Source organism: Apaloderma vittatum, unplaced genomic scaffold (assembly GCF_000703405.1).
Source record: "Apaloderma vittatum isolate BGI_N311 unplaced genomic scaffold, ASM70340v1 scaffold11617, whole genome shotgun sequence".
In the NCBI taxonomy this organism is placed as follows: Eukaryota; Metazoa; Chordata; class Aves; order Trogoniformes; family Trogonidae; genus Apaloderma; species Apaloderma vittatum.
The window spans coordinates 33,537-51,496 of record NW_009727922.1 but is presented as its reverse complement, the minus strand read 5'-3'; the positions used below and the strand labels follow the sequence as shown (position 1 = coordinate 51,496).

The window sequence follows — 17,960 nt, the reverse complement described above, 5'->3', positions numbered from 1 at the left end:
TCGAAGTCCACCAGAGCATGTCCTCCTGCCCTCCACATCTCAAAACTCCACGTTGGATTTTGTAGCCATCTCTCCACTGACCGAAAACAGAGAAAGAAATAATGAGAGACCACGACGCGATCACGTAATTAAAGACTGTGTAAACAGAGGAAAACGGCAGGGGGATTACTCCACTCCAACCAGGTATTTTAAACACCTACATTTCAGCTGCCCAAAAGCGTGACTTTATATTTGTCACGTTATCAGTTGCATTTCTCAATGGAACAAAGCTTTCCTTGCACTAAGCTGGCATATGTAATCAAACAGACAAATGGATCTCTGCTTTCCCATCGGGACCAATTAACAACTCAAACACCAGAAAACTGCAACTATATGCTCCTTTAACACAGGCAATTCTTGGTTACGGGATAGTCACTCTGCCCAAGACCTCTCGTTTTCCCCAAAATTCAGAGTGTCCCTGAAGCATGTCATCAGTAAACAAACGAATATTGCAGAGCGATTGCCACATCAGTATTCCAAACTCTGGTTTTCTCAGAGTTTCCACCAAAGAGATATCAGTTACTTCTTCAAAAGCCTCAAATATGGCATTTTCTTGAGTCACGTCAGCACCCGTCTTGGCCTCCCATCCCTTTGTCAAGCCCTCATGCCGACCACGCCGCCATTCAATTGAAATTAGAAGTCTGATCCTAGAGCTGGAGATGAGGGATGGATAGGAAGGAGAATGGTAAGAAGCTTATAAGGGCAGGTAATAAACCAATTCAACTCTTTATTGCATCAGACTGCTTCTTCACGTAATTAAGGTCTGAGCACCTTCGGACTGCTACAAAAATACAAGAAGTCAAAACATTGTTCTTCATGTCTTGAAATGTAACCCATCTCCAGATCTGTTTCCTTATGCTGTGTGAACACAGACACAAAATGAGAACACAAGGGGAAACGAAAAACAGTTAAAAATAAAAATAAACTTCCATTTCTTGACAATCAAAGATTCAGAGAAGTGCTCATGCAGGAAGATACTTTTTAACAGAAATGTGCCTCATAGAAAATTCCAGAATTCAATGAAACACATTCAGAACAAATCCTTCAGCAACAATTTGCCCAGACACAGCAAATCAGACTTTAAAATAAATTAAATGTAAATATTTAACTAAAAGCCCTAAAGAAATTGATATTTTGAAGATTAATAAGTCCTTAACTGGTCTGTTGTGGATTAGTTGGTCTTAATTAAGCCTTCTGGATTTATCTAAGGGTAAAAACTCCAGACATAGAAACGCTGATATTCATGGATGAAATGAACTGTTACTAGGTCAGAAGCTGCCCGAAATCAAAAACCTTTGCTGAAAAAGTTCCTGCACACCAATGAGACTTCTTTCATACAGAAGGAATTCATGCTGGGGAAAATTAAAAATTAACTACCCCATAGCATTCTGTCTAACCCTTGTGTTTTCACAGTATTCGTAAAGCCAAATTCAACTGAAAACAAAGAGGACTTCGGCACCTAAAACACCTTCGAGCACTAACCAGTGCTTCACCGCCTGAAATAGGGATGACCTGAAACACTAGCACAAACCCCTCCACCAAATCAAACTGAACCTGCACTCTCTTTAACAAGACTCTGTTGGATGAGCCAATCACTGCTGACAAGATTTTTTATTTCCTTCTGGAAAGACTGGAGTAGAAAGAGAAGGCTATTAAGTCACATCAGGTTATCAGGGCCCAGTATTCTCTCTACGATATGTCTCAGCAACGTCATACTCAGGAGGGAAAATATATAACTCTACCAGAAAAAAAAGAATACTCCGCGTTAAAAAAAATCTTGCTATGGATCAACTAGAAAATCTAGAATAGTGTCAGAAAAAATATTTGGAAACAGAGGTATGTTCACAGGGCTTTCTGTGTTTGCGCTCATGGGTTAAACTATCCAGACTACTGAGGAGATGGAACAGATTCTCTTCCTTACTTTGGGATGTTGCATCGCCTCCTGGAAGACATGCAGACATTTCATCAACGATTTTCCAGACAAGCAGCATATATGCAGCAACCCTGCCAATATCAGGAAATATCGGAAATGTATGCCAGGAAAGATCAGAAATGACAGCATTAGGAAAGTTATTGATACAAGAGTTTAGGAAGTAAGAGGATTTCTCAAAGCATAATATTACTCAAAAGAACCCAAGAAGGAACAAGGAACTTGCACTGCAACGTCTGAGAAAATCCTCACTGTATGGATGAGCAGAACAAGAGGTAGGAGAGGAGAAAAAATTATTTCGAAAGATTGTGAAATCTGGTTTGGGCTTATTAGTAATCATTCCTTAAAAGATGAAGGGAGAAGCCAGAGCTGAGTATTTAAGCTTGTTAGGTTTTGGATGGGAACTGGTTACACGGACACGCTTCTTGCTCTGCAGGCTGGTTCCCTTACAAAATGCTTATCACAAAGAGATCAGGCAAGACAAAACACTGAGCAGCAGCTGAAAGAAATACGATTGTGTCTAATTGTGACTGACAAGACAATTCCAGGGTGAAAAAAAATAACCCCACAACAAAACTCTTCCAAGAAAATAGCTTTGAAATATTCAAGATTCCCATTAAAGTGACAGCCTACACATTAACTAGGAGAAGCTGGTTTGTTCCATATGGTATCAGTCAAGCAGCTCCTTTTCTTAGTGGGTCTGTTAAGTTTTTTTTGTATTCTCTAAAACCGCATTTATAATATCAAATTTCTGTGCTATGTTCAGCAAGAGACGGGAATGGTTTCTGGAGTAACAAAATAAATTTTGAATTACCAGCCACAACAAGCAGTAGGTGCTATTTAGGAGGGGAAGAGAGGGGGAAATATGGAACACACCACCAGTGTCCGCTTCATAATCTGTGGACACGCCAAAGCTACATTTTGTACTATCTAGGACTTCAATAAAACACTTCTGAAAATTAAAAATATGCTCTTCCTCTATAAGCAATGAATTAATTATTTATATCATTATCAACTATGAAAGGGGATATTGATTCTCTCATGTTACATAAGGCACAAATTCTCACCAGGTTTTCTCCTTTTAGTCAATGGGACAAAGAAATAACGCTATCCTGCTGGCTGCCAGAGGCACTTTCAGCATAATTACAACAAAAAGTTTGGTACAATTAAGACACCTTAGTCTTCCAAGAGGAAAAACCTTCTACTATCCCAAGCCACAAAGAAAACTACAAGAAGAAATTTCCAAATCAGATTTTTTCCTGTCTCCTAGAGCATTAGGACACGTCACCCCCACCGATCAAAAAAAAAAAAGAAAAATAAAAAGCCATTTAAGAGTCCATAACGAAGAAGATCAGAGACCGGTAGTTTTGTTGGGAAGGGCTCCCTGTGACAGTGCAGGTGCTCCAGCAGCAGCCCACACAGGCACCGAGAGCTCTCTGCAAAGAACGTCAATTAAAAAGGCAGATGCAGAACACAGAACTGCTTAAATGAGCAACTGCCAAGATAGCGAAGCTAAAATGATGGAAAATTAATGATGCTATTCCTGTAAAGAATAAGGGAATTACAGGAACAATTTTGTCTCATAAGGTCAGCTTACCTTTTCCATTTTTCATCATTCCTTTCCCCCTCAGAACTCGTTGCCATGTGCTCAGTGCTGACATGCAACTGTCTGTTAACACACAGAACCCCTGTTATCTGTCGTGGCACCCTGAAATACCGCTAAAGGATTTCCATCAGAAGCCCTGGCAGATTCAAAGTATTTTTTCAGGGAATTTGGCCTTCATTGTGGAACTACAAGGGCAAACTTAACAAGTTGAAACGCCTGCTCCATGACACTTCAGGCCTTGTTCGGACGGAACTACTACTGACATGTGAGAAAAATTCCCTGAATAGAACTGTAGGATTTGGCTAATTGTAAGCAGAGGTGCCTGTTTGGCTGCTCAAGCTTCCTGGACACTAGCCTGTAAAATCCTATTTTCCAGTGGCTTATAAAACTTACACCATCAAAGCTGCCGTTTTCCATGCTGGAGCATCTGTTACAGGCTGGTTTTTGTCCCCACTTGCTTGGGTTTAAGGGAAAACTATTCTTCTATTTCACAAAACGAGGCACACAGAGCATTTTGCTATGTCTCACATGGAGCAGGCTTCAACTTTTCACAGCTTCTACATGTGGCCACATGGAGCATACATGAGCCTCCAACGAGAAACAAGTCTGTATATTGCAGCGCTGACATTCGAGGCAGAGAACAAGACTTTTCTTGTCATTACTGATCCTTCCTAGCAGGAAGCACTGTATCTCCCAGCTAAGAGACAGCAACTCTGCCCTCGATATTCTTCACACTGGTATCTGAAAGGGGGAAAGGTCCTAGCTGGAAGAGAACCAGCCAGGCTATCTTAATTCATTCTCTTCTCCCACATGCATTACAATACAGTCTTTAATTACCTGATCATATATTTTCTACAGGACGTGTGAATAATTCATTCCATAGTCCGTACTCTGGGAATGAATCAAGAGAACGCAGTGAACTAGACTATTATCTCCAGGACTCCTACTTCGTTTGTTGCTGAAGCTGGACGATGAATGAGTCATGGAATAGTAGAGGGGGGAAAAAACCCTAGTCTCATAGCTAATACATTTATTCATTTTAAAAGCTACTTCAGTTTTTGTGTATTCCTTGGGGGGTGGGAGAGTTGAGAAGCGTTTCACTTATCTAGAGTTCTGTTTTGTTTATTATTTACCTAGAAATTAATGTCTCCTTCTGCAGAGATGAATCTAAAGGAAGAGATTCTTTTAGTAATCTGGTAGTCCCTTCCTCAGGGCCAACCTGCAATCCTTGCTACTGAAAGAAATTGAAGAAAGAGGTAGGACTGTGCAGACTAGCAAGCAACAACTACAACAGAGGAAAAATATCCCAGACTAGAAGCACAATAGCTAAATCTTTTGCAGAGGAAAATGCACAGGCTGCCAGCACGTTCTTGTCCCTCCCAGTCCAGCTACCGAGAGAGAGTGAATGAACCCAAAGAGACGCAGGGTACTCAGACACCGGACCTGCCCTTTACTTTGTTCAGGAAAACAGCCTGATTGCAACAGCAGCAGATTTGCGCTACCATCTGTGCTAACAAGCATCTCTTAGTGGATTTCATTAAAAATATCATCTCTGTAGCTGGGAAGAACAAAGAACAAGCACATCACGCCAGCAGCACGGCTGTATGAACCCAGGCTGTGCTCAGCTGCCAATTAAGACATTAAGTGAGGTGCTCAACAGTATCATGCCCTCAAAGCTATCAGAACCGTGCAGTAATAAATTCCTAAATGTACTGCTAGAAACACCAGCAGAATAAAACTGTTCTAGTATTACATATCCGATACACACTGCCATTAGAAACGGTTCCTTTGTGAGGGACTCAAGACAAAGGTATGCTCTTCATCTAAAACGCCGGTGTTGGAATGCTTCTTTACCCTCCCATAACCAAGTCCAACGAGGAATTTACATGCTGTCTTTTCTCATTCTTGCCACTTCTCTGCTGATCCTTTAGTAGAAACAGCTTTCAGAGTGCATTTCTTCTTTCTTCTACAGGCTATATCAGGAGCTTCCACTGCTTTCAATTTAGCTCCCCTTCCTGCCACAAGAAAATTAATAGAAAAGCAGATCAAATGCCCAGGAGGAATTGTTGAACAAGTGGCATCTGAGCTGTAGAAAGGATTTCAAAAGCAACTCACACTGTCTGACTCCCTCTCACTTGAAAACCGCCTACAGGCCCCTAGGGATGGATTAAAGCTAAGCATGGCCTGGATAATCTACAAATGCAGGGCCCCAGCTGTAAGAAGGACAGCAGGAAAATACTTGGGAGTATGGTTATTCCTAGAAACTGGAGGGCCTCTTTCGGAATGCACAGTCTGGATCAACCACTCAACTGTGTCTTAATCTGTGGCTGGAGCGCAGAAACTGCAGGTCCCCGACGGTCCAGGTGGTTTCAAGTGGGAAAAACTATTTAAAACTGAAATAAAAAACATCTGATAGCATTAGGCATCTCTCAGTCACAACTTTCTAGCAGAAATTAAAAGTTAAAAGCAGTCAGTCTACCACAGAGGCAACGCAAGCAGCTAAAGAAGCTGCAAGAAAGAAAGGAGGTTTCTTAATAAGACGAACGCAGGTGGCCGAGAGACTTGAAATCAGACAACTATTTCTTTTGAAATCTACTTTTGCCTGCTGTACTCAGCATTCCCCAGGTGGCGGGGACCCTTTCAATAGCGTTTCTATTAGGAAAAGAGCTACAGTAGATCAGGAGCACCAGTTCCCAATTTAGTATTTTTTTCTTCCTCTAACAAACAGCAAGTCAATGCTGAGGGTGGACAAAGCACTGAAAAAAAAAAAAATATTGGTCAGTGAAGAGCAATGAGAGCTGCTCTTCTGAAAACAAGAGCAGTGTGCATCTCAGCACAACCATATAACTCCTTTAAAAGTTTCTGTTTGTTTGTTCTCAGGGGAAATTTTTCTCCACTGCACTTTCCTCCTTCTCAGTTTGCCTTGACCTAGGCACACTCAGCAGACTGAAGCAAGGGCGATGATCATGTAAAGTAATAATCATCATTTAATAATAGCATCTGTTCAGTAATACAGCATGAAAAAAATCAATGTCTATTTAAAGTGAAACAAATCATGTTTGGATGATCTCTTTCCAAACTCAAATTACAAAACAGAAATATGTGTGCTAGCTAATAGTATAGAGATCCTGGGATGAAAATACACTCATTTTATCTTAATGACAAAAAAAAAAAAAAAGGGGGGAAGATGTTATGTTTTTATATCCCTGATTCTGAACCAACCCCCAAAGAACAAAAACCCAAAGAACAAAAAGTCCATCCACAGAGACTTGAGGACAGAAGCTATGTGACATTTAGTAACGACAGTTTCTCCCAACTGTAAATATTCTAACCAGAATAGATGATTTTATGGACTACAACCACTGTCAGTAACTGCTGGCACTTGGGAAATAAATAAATAGTGCACAAGGCCAGGTATACGAAAACAAACCTTAATAAAACTGAGCTAAAGTAGTTATTATTTGTCATTGCTCAGGAGGCAGGACCTGTGGGTAAATACTGCACAAGGATTGAGAACAGTAAACATTCCCTTTTTGTCAGGCAACTTTCTCAAAAAAAAAAAAAAAAAAAAAAAGGAAAAAATTCAATAAACTTATTAAATTTTAATGTATGAAATTCAATTATAAATCTGCAGAAGCGATTAATGAAGAGAAAAATGATAAAAGAAACTGCTATAAAGAGAAGCTGCGTATTATCGCTACGGGCTTCTCAACTGCAAGATCCATAAAAGCAGAAAAGCAAATCGCAGAAGTGGCCGCGGGAAAGATCTGTGTGTCCAAAAGCCCCTTTGCTTTCTCAACTATATTACCAGGTCAAATAAAAAGATATTACCTCTCCCAGAAACTGTTCTTTTACATCTCTAAAATATCACAGCTACAAAGTTAAGAAAATAAATGCATTTTAAAGCCTTTAGTTGAAGTAATTTGTCAAACATTCTAGACGTACAGTCATTTGAAAATGAGAGTTTGAAAGTAATACTGACAAATAATTGCAATAATTCTGAACGTACATAACCACTTCATAGTGCATCCCACCTCTGAATTGTTGTTCAGAAGCATTCCTGTCAAAACAGTTACTCAGGTTCTTTAGGACTTGCTCCTAAACCAATGTTTTGGCATTCTCATAAATTTATTTTAGTAGATCTGAATAGCAATGAAAGTCAAGATATTGCAAATTATTTTAAAGCCTTAAAATATCTGAATTAAACCTGAATTAAGCATGCAGAAGAACCCGATTTTTGTATCTGCAGTGACATCTAGTGCAAGAAACCAAAACCACATATGAAGAGGCTTCAAGAGACAGAGAAGTTATTATTTTTTGTGTGATTTCTGACACAAGAATAATTAACAGCAGCCCTTCTAAAACTTTCTTAGTGTCTTGTCTTCTGCAGAACATTCACAGGCCAGCTGAAGGGAATCCTATTAAGCATGATACGCTAATAACAGCCTGTTTAATGCAAATGTGTATTTTCCCTTCCCATATAAACTCAGTTTGATAAATGTACATATATTACATAATTGTTGGAGGGCAAACACTTGTTGAGAATGCAAACATGCCGAGGAGCAAAGTTGTTCCTATATTTGTTCTATCAACTTTTCTAAAAGAAAACAAATTCAGCAGTAACATCTGACTTAAATTCTTTCTGCCAGCTCCGTAGATCTTCCTTTTGCAGTGGTTTTTAAACCTCTTTCTTAAAAATTCAAGCAGAAGACAGAGCATGTAGAAAGGAAACAAATGCTGGAAGCACGCAACGAGTGTTGTCTGATACAGATGACAAATAGAAGTTACAAAAGAACAAATAAAATTTGTTCAAATGAAAATACAGATTTCAAGTCTCCCATTAAAAGTACAGTTATGCTTCAAACACAGCCAACACCAGACATTCTAACCAAAACGCAACACCAACATGTCTAACTAGAAACAATTTTACAAAAATTATGCGCTTGCTGAAATGTGAAAAAGTCCTTAGAAATAAGTGTTATTCCTGCCAAACATACAAATAAACACATATGCCAAAGCTGAAAAGGAACAGTTTAAATACAGTACCATGCATACATTGGTTTGTACATAGATGCACAGCACTCCTGCAATTTCCTTTTTTATTTGACCTGTAAATACAGCCATTTTTGAGCCTGTGTTCTAAAGGCATATATCTAGAAGTCTTAAAAAGTGACATGTACTTTTTAAGGCCAAGATTAAAGCCTCTGTTGGCATCGTTTGTAAAAACCTCATAGAATATGCAGTTTTCCAATATCCAATTTACGCAATGGCAATATTGTTAGGTTGATAAAAATAGTAACAAATATGAAGATGTATTTTTTTGTTCATCACATAATTTTATGTAATTTAGATATTTCTGAATTCGAAACAAGCAAACAAAAAACAACAAAACCAAAAAAATCCCAAACACCAAACAGCTATTCATTAGCAATTTAGGAAAACTACATTATGCAGTAGGTTCTTCATGTTCTAGCAATCTTAGAACGGAATAAGGCACAAAACTCACGAGATTTTGTTGGTTCCTAAAAGCACGGAACGGGGAAGTATCGTAAGTACTGGTTTTGGAGAAGCACATGCCACGGTTCATGGGCTCCCATCATTAGCGGTGATGCAATAAGTACTTTTTAAAAAACTCTCCGTTTCGTTCTTCAGGAGCCCAAGAGCTTGCACAACTTCTCTACCCTACAGCCATGAAGTCACGGACTTGGGAGACACAAGAATGTTCCGTGACAGTAGCAGGTGTTAATTGAGAGGTTGTTAAAACCAAGACACGAGAGAATGAAGAAAACAAATGAGGAACAAGTGAGAAGAGGAAAAGGAGACAAACTAGGTAAGGTTAATAGGAAGAAACAAAAGGGCATAGAAGAGGAAAATGGTAACATACACCCAGCCTTACAGGCAAAAGCACTGAGATAATGGTGTTTTAATAACATTCAGCAAACGTTTTTCAAAACAAGCAACTGGTTTCAAAATTATCTGGAATCGCAAATAAATGTAGACTAACGCAGCGTTTATATAGAACACAGCCAACTGCTCTTGACAGAGTTCACTGTGGTATACAAGCCAGCACGGAAAGGAAATTATTAAAATCAAAATCTATTAGCTTCTGCCACCCTAATCAGCACCTCATGAAGAGAAATACAATTACTTTGAGTTTTGGTCTCCTCACGTCTTTCCTGGGTATAACCTAGAATCCAAAAGAAAGAAAATTCCCCAGTTCAGATGAGAATGTCTACCACAATAACTGGTATTGGTATTAGTCTCTATTTACTCATCACGGCGAGTTAAGAGTATTTCAGCTCCCCCCCAAAAAAGCATGATACAAAAAGAAAAACCAACAGTGATAGATGTTAATGTTTGAAGTCAGACATACAGTTTTCTTGCCCAGGAAGGAGCAACCATTGTTAAGGCATAAAAATGTACTTATTATTAAGCAGTACACAACCAAATCGGGGGGGGGGAAAGGATCAAATAAACAGCGTTCAATAGCATATTTACACAACATGAGATAAAGTGCTGCAGTAGAATTAGTATTGTTGATGGAAGTGAGGCTTTGCCACTAAATCCAACAGCACGAGGCCAGCTGAAGCAGCTACTAGTTCAACGACTGATACAACAATTAGACACGCACATAAAAGGCTGATTTTTAATAGACTCTGTGAAGGCAGATCTCTCCACATCCTTTGACAGCAGTTGAGCTCTGCCACACAAAGCTAAAGCTAATGACATGATTAGAATCAAACAGGATAACAAAATACAGGGTAACCCTAAATCTACTTCAGAACGAAACACCCAGCAAACCAGCAACTAACTACCTTGATGCTGGGTACAAATGACATCGGAAAGGCAAAAGTGAAAAGTCAAACCCATTTCTACGCAAACAGTGAAGGGGAAAAGAAAGTTGAAAAGAAAAAAACAGCAGAGAACTACATAAAGGAGTACACATTTTAAAAAGATTAATAAAAAAGCTGCTAAAGGTTAGGGAATTTTTTTTTAAATTGGAACTGCACAAAAGATGACAAAAATAAGATGCCAGTAAAGGAAAAAAGATCTCTAGGAGAATGACAACACATGCAGTCAAATACAGCAGCCACATCAAAAGAAGTTTTGTACCAATTAGAGCCTCAAAGAAAGAGAAAAAAATCGAAAGTTGGATAGGTTACCCTAACATCTTAGAAAGCATCCAAAGAAATTACAGACCTGAGGATTGATCTTTAACAGAATAATACAAAAAGGACTAAACTAAGGAAGAAGAGCAAACAGCTTTTCTTCTCTCCTCCTCTTCTTTTTGGAGATGTGTACAGTAGAACATTAGCAGAAGGGGAAAAAAAAATCCATAGAAAAATTCAACAAGAGTTGAGATGAAAGCAAAACCCTAGAGTTAAGTAAGTGCTGAGGCTGCGGCACACTTGAAGATAGAGAAGCAACGTAAAGCATTGCTGGTTTGTAAAGTGCAATTCTTTTGACAGCTGGTGACATTTAAGGAAATAACCCAAAAGTCTGTGGGTGCTCCAAATCAAAAGCCATTGCTTTGGCTTTCGATGCAGTATTTTACCCAATGCTGAGGCATCATTCCACACAATATTAAGGTTACTAAGCATTAAAATCTCCTCTCTTTGACTACAAACAGGGATGGGGGACTGATTGTAATATCAGGTTAGTAGGGTTAGGGTGCCATGTTGTGTTATAGCGAGGGGGTCAAGGATGAAAATAAATGTCACTGGAAATAACGCTCGTCACTTCAGATTAACAACGCCACGAAGCTGCCATGTAAACGCTATAAAGAACATTTCATGAGGAGCCAGTACAAACTTAATCCCCCACCCCCTACTGTACGCAGCATCCAAATCTCTGCATGAGGAAAACGAGGAGATTTGGACTTGAAGGGTGAGCTGATCACAGGTCAGATTCCAGAGGAACCCAGACAGCCGCCCCACAAATGGACTTTTTCCAAACGCAGGAAAGAGAGAGCACACTACTAATACTGCCATCACGGGGCCAAGACACGTCCAGTCTGACAGGAGCATATGTGAAGGATTATACTAGATGTTTGCAGCTGATAACGACGTGCAGCTACACAGACTCCGCACCGAATCCAGAACTGACGGCGTGTAAAGATCGAGGAGTCCAACATATCCAGCCTAACGGCACAGACTGTCACGGAAAAACATAACTTCAAGTGAACCACACAGAAATAAATGTCAAAAGGGGATAAAAGCTACAAGTGAAAATAAGGAAGAATACTGGGACACACGTGTCAGCTGCACACGTGGCACTGTGCCAACTGAAATAATTGAATTTTAGCTGCCGAATATTTTTTTATCACAAGCTTGCCTTCGCGCAGTATTTTCTCTCAGTATTTTCTAGCTGGGTAGTATTTTCCATTCTCTATGAATTGTTTTCAAGGTAGCATTTAGGTTGCTGGTCTAATTTAAAAGAAGGTTCAAAATAACCGGGCAAGGGTGAACAAGTTTGAGGAACACCCTCCTTGCAAAGCTGTACACATTGCTTCTTTGCCAGGCCTCATGAAAGCACCGTGTTCAGTAAAAGCTCGGTAAGTGTTTCCAACAATATTTGTTAATCTAGTAGAAGACACCAGCACACCCTAATGAATCTGGCTTCCTGTATTTTACAAGGCTTAACCAAAGTCTTTTCAATTATTCTGTATTTACACATTAACAGATTTTTCTCATCAGCCTGCAAGAACAATTCAAAACCACGCCAACTTAGTTCAAAAAGGTGTAAGTACATAGAGTAGAGCAGGAAATCCCATTCAGCTACCAGCAAGTGCCCTTGCACCTAGCAGGCATATATGAATAGGTAATAGGCAGCTGTTTACATGAATTTGCAAAATCACCTGCCTGAAAGATCCAGAGCAAAGCGTTAAGGCACTGAAAAGCAAAAAGGTTTTTAATTCTCCAAGCCTGCTGCAGGGCAGGAACTACCTCAGGACTCCAAGCCCAAGGGGAGGCAGGTTTTAAACATAAATACAAATGGCAAGTTTTAAGTTCCTTGATGAAGAATGCCCTAAAAGCTACAAACTTAGGGCATGGAAAAAGCTGTGGTTGTGCCGGCAGCAAGGTGGACAGATGAAGACAGTCTCACTTGCGCCAGATCGCAGTTTTACACATGAACGTGTGCAGGAGGGGGGTACATCAGTAACGGAACAAAAAAAGCCCATGAACTTAAGAGTGAGTCTGTTACAAGAAATGCTGCTGCTTTCCAGAGTTTAAAAATCTGCTTTCCAGCAACTCAGCCTGGCAAAATTCCGAAGAGTCCTTTCCCACTCGTATCCTGGCAGTGATTTCAGCAGTTGTTAAACAAGAAGCATATCAAAATACCTATAGTTTCGTAAAATAGTCTAAAATAAAACAGTACAACCAAGAAATCTTTTGCAGATTTTCAGGGTTTTCATGCCAAGAAAGTTTTATCAACTGTCTTTAATTCAAAAGTGAAACAAAAGATAAGTCCAAGTACTCAAATATCATTATATAAAAATACAAAATACAGAAGCTGTATTAATTAAACTAAAGCTCAGTACCAGAAAAGTAGAATTATAGCTTCTGAATTTAAATCCTTTATATTCAGCTATTTAACAAATGCAGCTTCCCCTTGTTTATATGAATTGTTCAGTTAACAGTTCCTACAATTCTGTAATTTCTGTGCAAGAATCCATGCATTTCTAACATAAAGCTTTAAATATCTCCCATATGCTACATCATGTTCACTTCCACGATTGACCCAAATTCACAAATTCTCCATGTGGCAGTGAACTCCCCAGTCCAGATGTGAGTAAAGAGAGGATTAATAAGGTTCTGTGTCCGTATAGATGCTTCAAAAATAACAGAATAATGCAGATTGGACCCAAAACATCTCAGAGGAATATGCAAATGGTAACTTCCAGTTCAGTATCTAGACAAACATTAAACAGTCCATTCTGTCACGCCATCTGCTAGGAGGTTACCAACCCTGCTCTGTCCTCTATGCTATTTGTGTTTTATTTTTATTTTTAATTGTGGAGCCCTTCTCAATGTATTTGGAAGTCAGATAAAAGACATAGTGGTGAACTTTAAAAAAAAAATTAAAGGCCTCAAGAAGTGAGAAACAGCAAAGACTCAACTGCAAAAAAGAATGAAGTTGCAGATAAGGAGACTTAAAACTGCTTGCTTGAGTTTCACTCCAAACAAGTTTATGTTCAGCATATACAGCAAGTCAGGAATGCTTAAGCTTTGTTTTCAGAATTTATTTAACAGAATAGTTAAAATATCTGGGGGAAAAAAAAAATGTTAGTCTATGTTATGGAAAAAAAGCTGTGGGAATTACTCCTCTGTATGTGTGTATGGAATCATAGAACGGCCCATTAAAATATCACCTCCATCCCAAGCCAAGTGCCACCGTAACATCTTACCAGTACAACCAGAGAGCAGGAAAGCAAACGTACGTGCAGAGAGCAGAAAAAATCTCAGTCTACATTACGCACAAAAATACAGTATGGAATCAAGTTGCCCTCTTGGATCTGTGCTTAATCTGCAAAATGCAACATGATACAGACCTCCTGGAAGAGATTCAGCTGCAAAATCCCACCAAAAGCTGGTTTTCAAGTTTACAAGCCATTTCCGACCGAAACATGAATTCGAAGGCCAATTCAGAAACCTGTAGTCACTATTCATCACATGCACCAAGATAACCAACGTAAATAAAAGGTGATTATTCCCAGATCTTGTTCATACAATGCAAATGGCAAGCGTGTGATAGATTCATTTGCTCCTGCCCCAGGTTTTCTTCATTTGCAACTCAATAAAAGTATTCAGTAATTTAAAGATTTATTAGAGAAGCTGTTTCGCAGTGGGAGGTCTCTATGGCCAAGAAAAGAAAGAGTCGTGCTAACTTCTGTTAATATTACTTTAAATCTTATTCAAAAATACCACAATGTCTGAATGTTTACTCTTAAAAGCCCTCAAAAACTAATTCTCTGGAAAAAGCTAAAACAAGATTGAGAAAATTTTGTGTTATTAAAAAAGCCAGGGATGGGAATATCTTTCTTTTTTGAGGGAAAAATGCTAAGGCTAGTTCAAATGCCAACTTGGAAGTTTATTTATTTGCCTTACTTTCAGAATATCTTGAGTTTCGTTCCACTTGTTTGTCCACTCTTTGGTCAGTTCTTGTACCTGTAAAATAAAACAAATATTGGAAAAAAAAAAAAAAAATCACATCTCTTCTGAAGTCCTTGATAATGCATCCTCAGAGAAGTACTAAATATTTGTGCAATTCTTTTGAGAAGAGCACTGCTGCTCCTGCAATAGCTGGCAGACCTACAATATCCCTCTCTAAAAAAAGAATTTAAAAAAAAAAAAATCACAACATTCTTATTTATAGTATAAAATGAAACAAAGGACAGAGACAGCCACTTCATATAATTGCAGGTATGTTCAAAGAAACGGAGTAATCCCATAAAATTGCTTCATCAGTCTTACATTTGAATTGACTTCTTCTTCCCTAGCTTTTATAAAATGACATGGCTGTCTCATCTGCAGAAATTTGCATATAAAACCACTGTATCTCTACCCATATCTCACAGTTTACAAGAGAAGTAACCACATTTTTAAATGCATCATTATCAACCCTAGTGCTCTTAACTGGAAGGTCGAAACAAAAAGAATAATCAAGAAGAGGAAAGAAAAACATGAAGAAGGTCTCTTCACCAGAAGGTCTATTCACCATATCAGAACAATTTTTATTCCTCAGAAACAACTTAAAAATTGTTCTTATATAAGGACAAATCAATTCATTAAAGCCAGCCACCACATATTTGTTATATTATTTAAATATGGTGATAAAGTCTTCAGATCTGTATAAACAAATTAATTATTGCACTCATTCAATTTAAAAAAAAGCTATAACCACTGCAGTATCTACTAAGAATTTTCTGTAATTATGTCTATTGTAATTATCATGACTAATAATCACATAACCTTCTAATGAGGCTGACAAAAGATAATAAAATATGCTTGATATACTCCCCACACAGAGGGGCCGACACTTTTGAGCAGGACAAGCAGTGATTACTGTCAGAGCACGAATAACACACTCTAATTAGCATATAGTCAGCAGCTGAGATTCGTCAGCTCCCCTTAGATAAAAGCTTCTCATTTGCGCACAAAAATAAAAGCAAACTGCACGTACTAACAGTACTATCATCCATCTCTGACTCAGCTAAAAGCTTTTTAAAACCTAGTATAAATATGGAAACAAAATTATTTGCAACCTAAGGCTAATAGTAGCGCTATGCAGATCCTACTTTAATTATTGAATGCAACACAGCAAGGATTCCTGCAGATACTTCAGAAGTGTAAAATTGATTCCTAGCAGAAACTTTGCTTATGGAGAAGCCTGGAGTCTTCTTTGCAGCTGTCATTCACACTAATACACATATTTAGTCCTCTTTTTGTCACGAAGTTTATATTTGAAGCATCATTTCGCTGAAAAGTATTTCAATGTGTCTTGAAAATTGCTATTATCTGTGTTTTTCTGGATTCCCATTGGTACTGTACCAATTATTTACACCAAAACACGATTCTCAAAGCAATGCATTCTTTCTCTCATTGTAAAGGGTTAAGCAGCACAATTTAAATCAGTTAAGAAGCCCCTTCTTTAAAGGCATCATACCTCTACCTGACTGGCATCTTGCTGACAATATTCAAAACTAAGTATTTGTGACCATGTAGCTGAACGATTCCAAATATTTTCCTGTCTTCTCTTCCCAAGTCTGAATAATATTCTTTTTTAAACCAGCTTGCAGTGGCTTTACAAGCAGGCAAGTATATAGAAAATAATTAACATAGAATGACAGAATAAAGAATGAAAGCTTCCAAATTAGAAACAGGAGAGCACCATCATATTTATATTCTTTTGGAGCTATCAGTGTATCTAAACTGTTTAGGATTTTTTTCCCCAACCTCTACACTGGGCTGGGTTACTAAAAGAAGTGAGTGTGAGGCACACTATGAACTCCACCTAGATCATAGACTCTCCACCCAAAAAGGCCGCTAATCAGACACTGAAAATATATGTGCATAATAAATTTAAAGACTGAGATTTTCTGAAAACCTACTCCACATATTTTACTTGTTTTCCTACATAACGAACACTTTGTTACCGTGATTAGCGGCTACTGATTGCTCTGATTTAGTGCTTCTCTATTTTATCTACAAACATACTAATTTGAGTAAGGCAAGCTGGGCTGGGAGCAAATAATTTTGTTAAATAAAATCGTTATATAAATATCAAAGACACAGATTGTTCTTAGTTATATTGTTAACTTACTTTAGTAGGATAACAAAATTACAAGTTTATGGATATCAAGTTTTTGGATTACAAGTTTAAGGATAAAACTAGATACACTGTATGTTGTGTGTGTTGTTTTTTTTTTAAAGCACCAAAGACAATGCTGTTTGGTGGGAGAAAATTTAGTTGTGTGTAAAAAAAATATTAAAAAATCCCCAAAACTACACTCTTGCACCCAGATCCACCCCTCCCTTTCTTTCTTCTCGTTTAAAAACTATTGTATGAAATTATAACTCACCCTTGCTTCATTCTGCTGAAGCTTTTCTTCCATACTTAAAGCTGTTGGAGAATCCAAGAGTGCAATCTAAAATGTAAAAAGTAAACATCAAGTTAAAGTAAAAGTAGAAAAAAGTAGCAATTTCTGGTGGAATCAAACGACAGAAATGCAATTGATCAACTTTTCTGATTGTTTAGGATGAAGTATTTTCAACTCCAACAAAAACAACTTTACGTTGAAATACTGTAAACAGAGGAATCAAAATCTTGTCAAAGCAACTATTTCAAATACAAATCATTGGTCTGAGAGTACTATTTTCATGTCACCCACAAGCAGACACTGAAACCAGGCACAAGTGTGTAATGGGTAATTCCTGATACATCTAGCTTTCTATTTGTTAAACATGAAAACTCAGTATGTGTCAAAAGTTAACCATTTTACTAAAATACATACATATATTGCTTATCTTTAGGAAATACATATTAAGGTAACTGGCCTTTGAAAAGGAAAACTGCTCCGCAATACGCAAACACACAAGCGATACTCAAAAAGTTATGTGACCATCTAAACTGCATCCAGCACTATATTTTGGTAACCAGTATCTTCAGCAATCTACAGAAAGATTTACAATACAGTATTCTGGGAACATGAAGTTAAACTACAAAAGAAATTATACAGAGATTTATCTCCTACTGTGCACACGTAACACCACGTGCTGTTTTACCAACCCCCGCAAACTCAATTAAATTAAGCAAGCTCTCTATTGTCTGCCACGCAGCCATCTACTACATCCTACAACTGAACCAGATTTATTTTCAGATATC

The 17,960-nt window shown here is 38.2% G+C and overlaps 1 protein-coding gene across 1 annotated transcript in view; it reads right to left on the bottom strand.

The window, feature by feature from the left end:
• The window catches only part of KIF16B (kinesin family member 16B), a 125,667-nt gene that overhangs the window by 89,094 nt on the left and 18,613 nt on the right, over positions 1 to 17,960 (bottom strand). Inside the window, exons 10-11 of the mRNA XM_009873892.1 lie at positions 17,158 to 17,223; positions 14,684 to 14,743 (exon numbers count right to left, since the gene is read on the bottom strand). Of these exons, the coding sequence (XP_009872194.1) occupies positions 14,684 to 14,743; positions 17,158 to 17,223 (126 nt within the window). The remainder of the gene's footprint in view (positions 1 to 14,683; positions 14,744 to 17,157; positions 17,224 to 17,960) is intronic.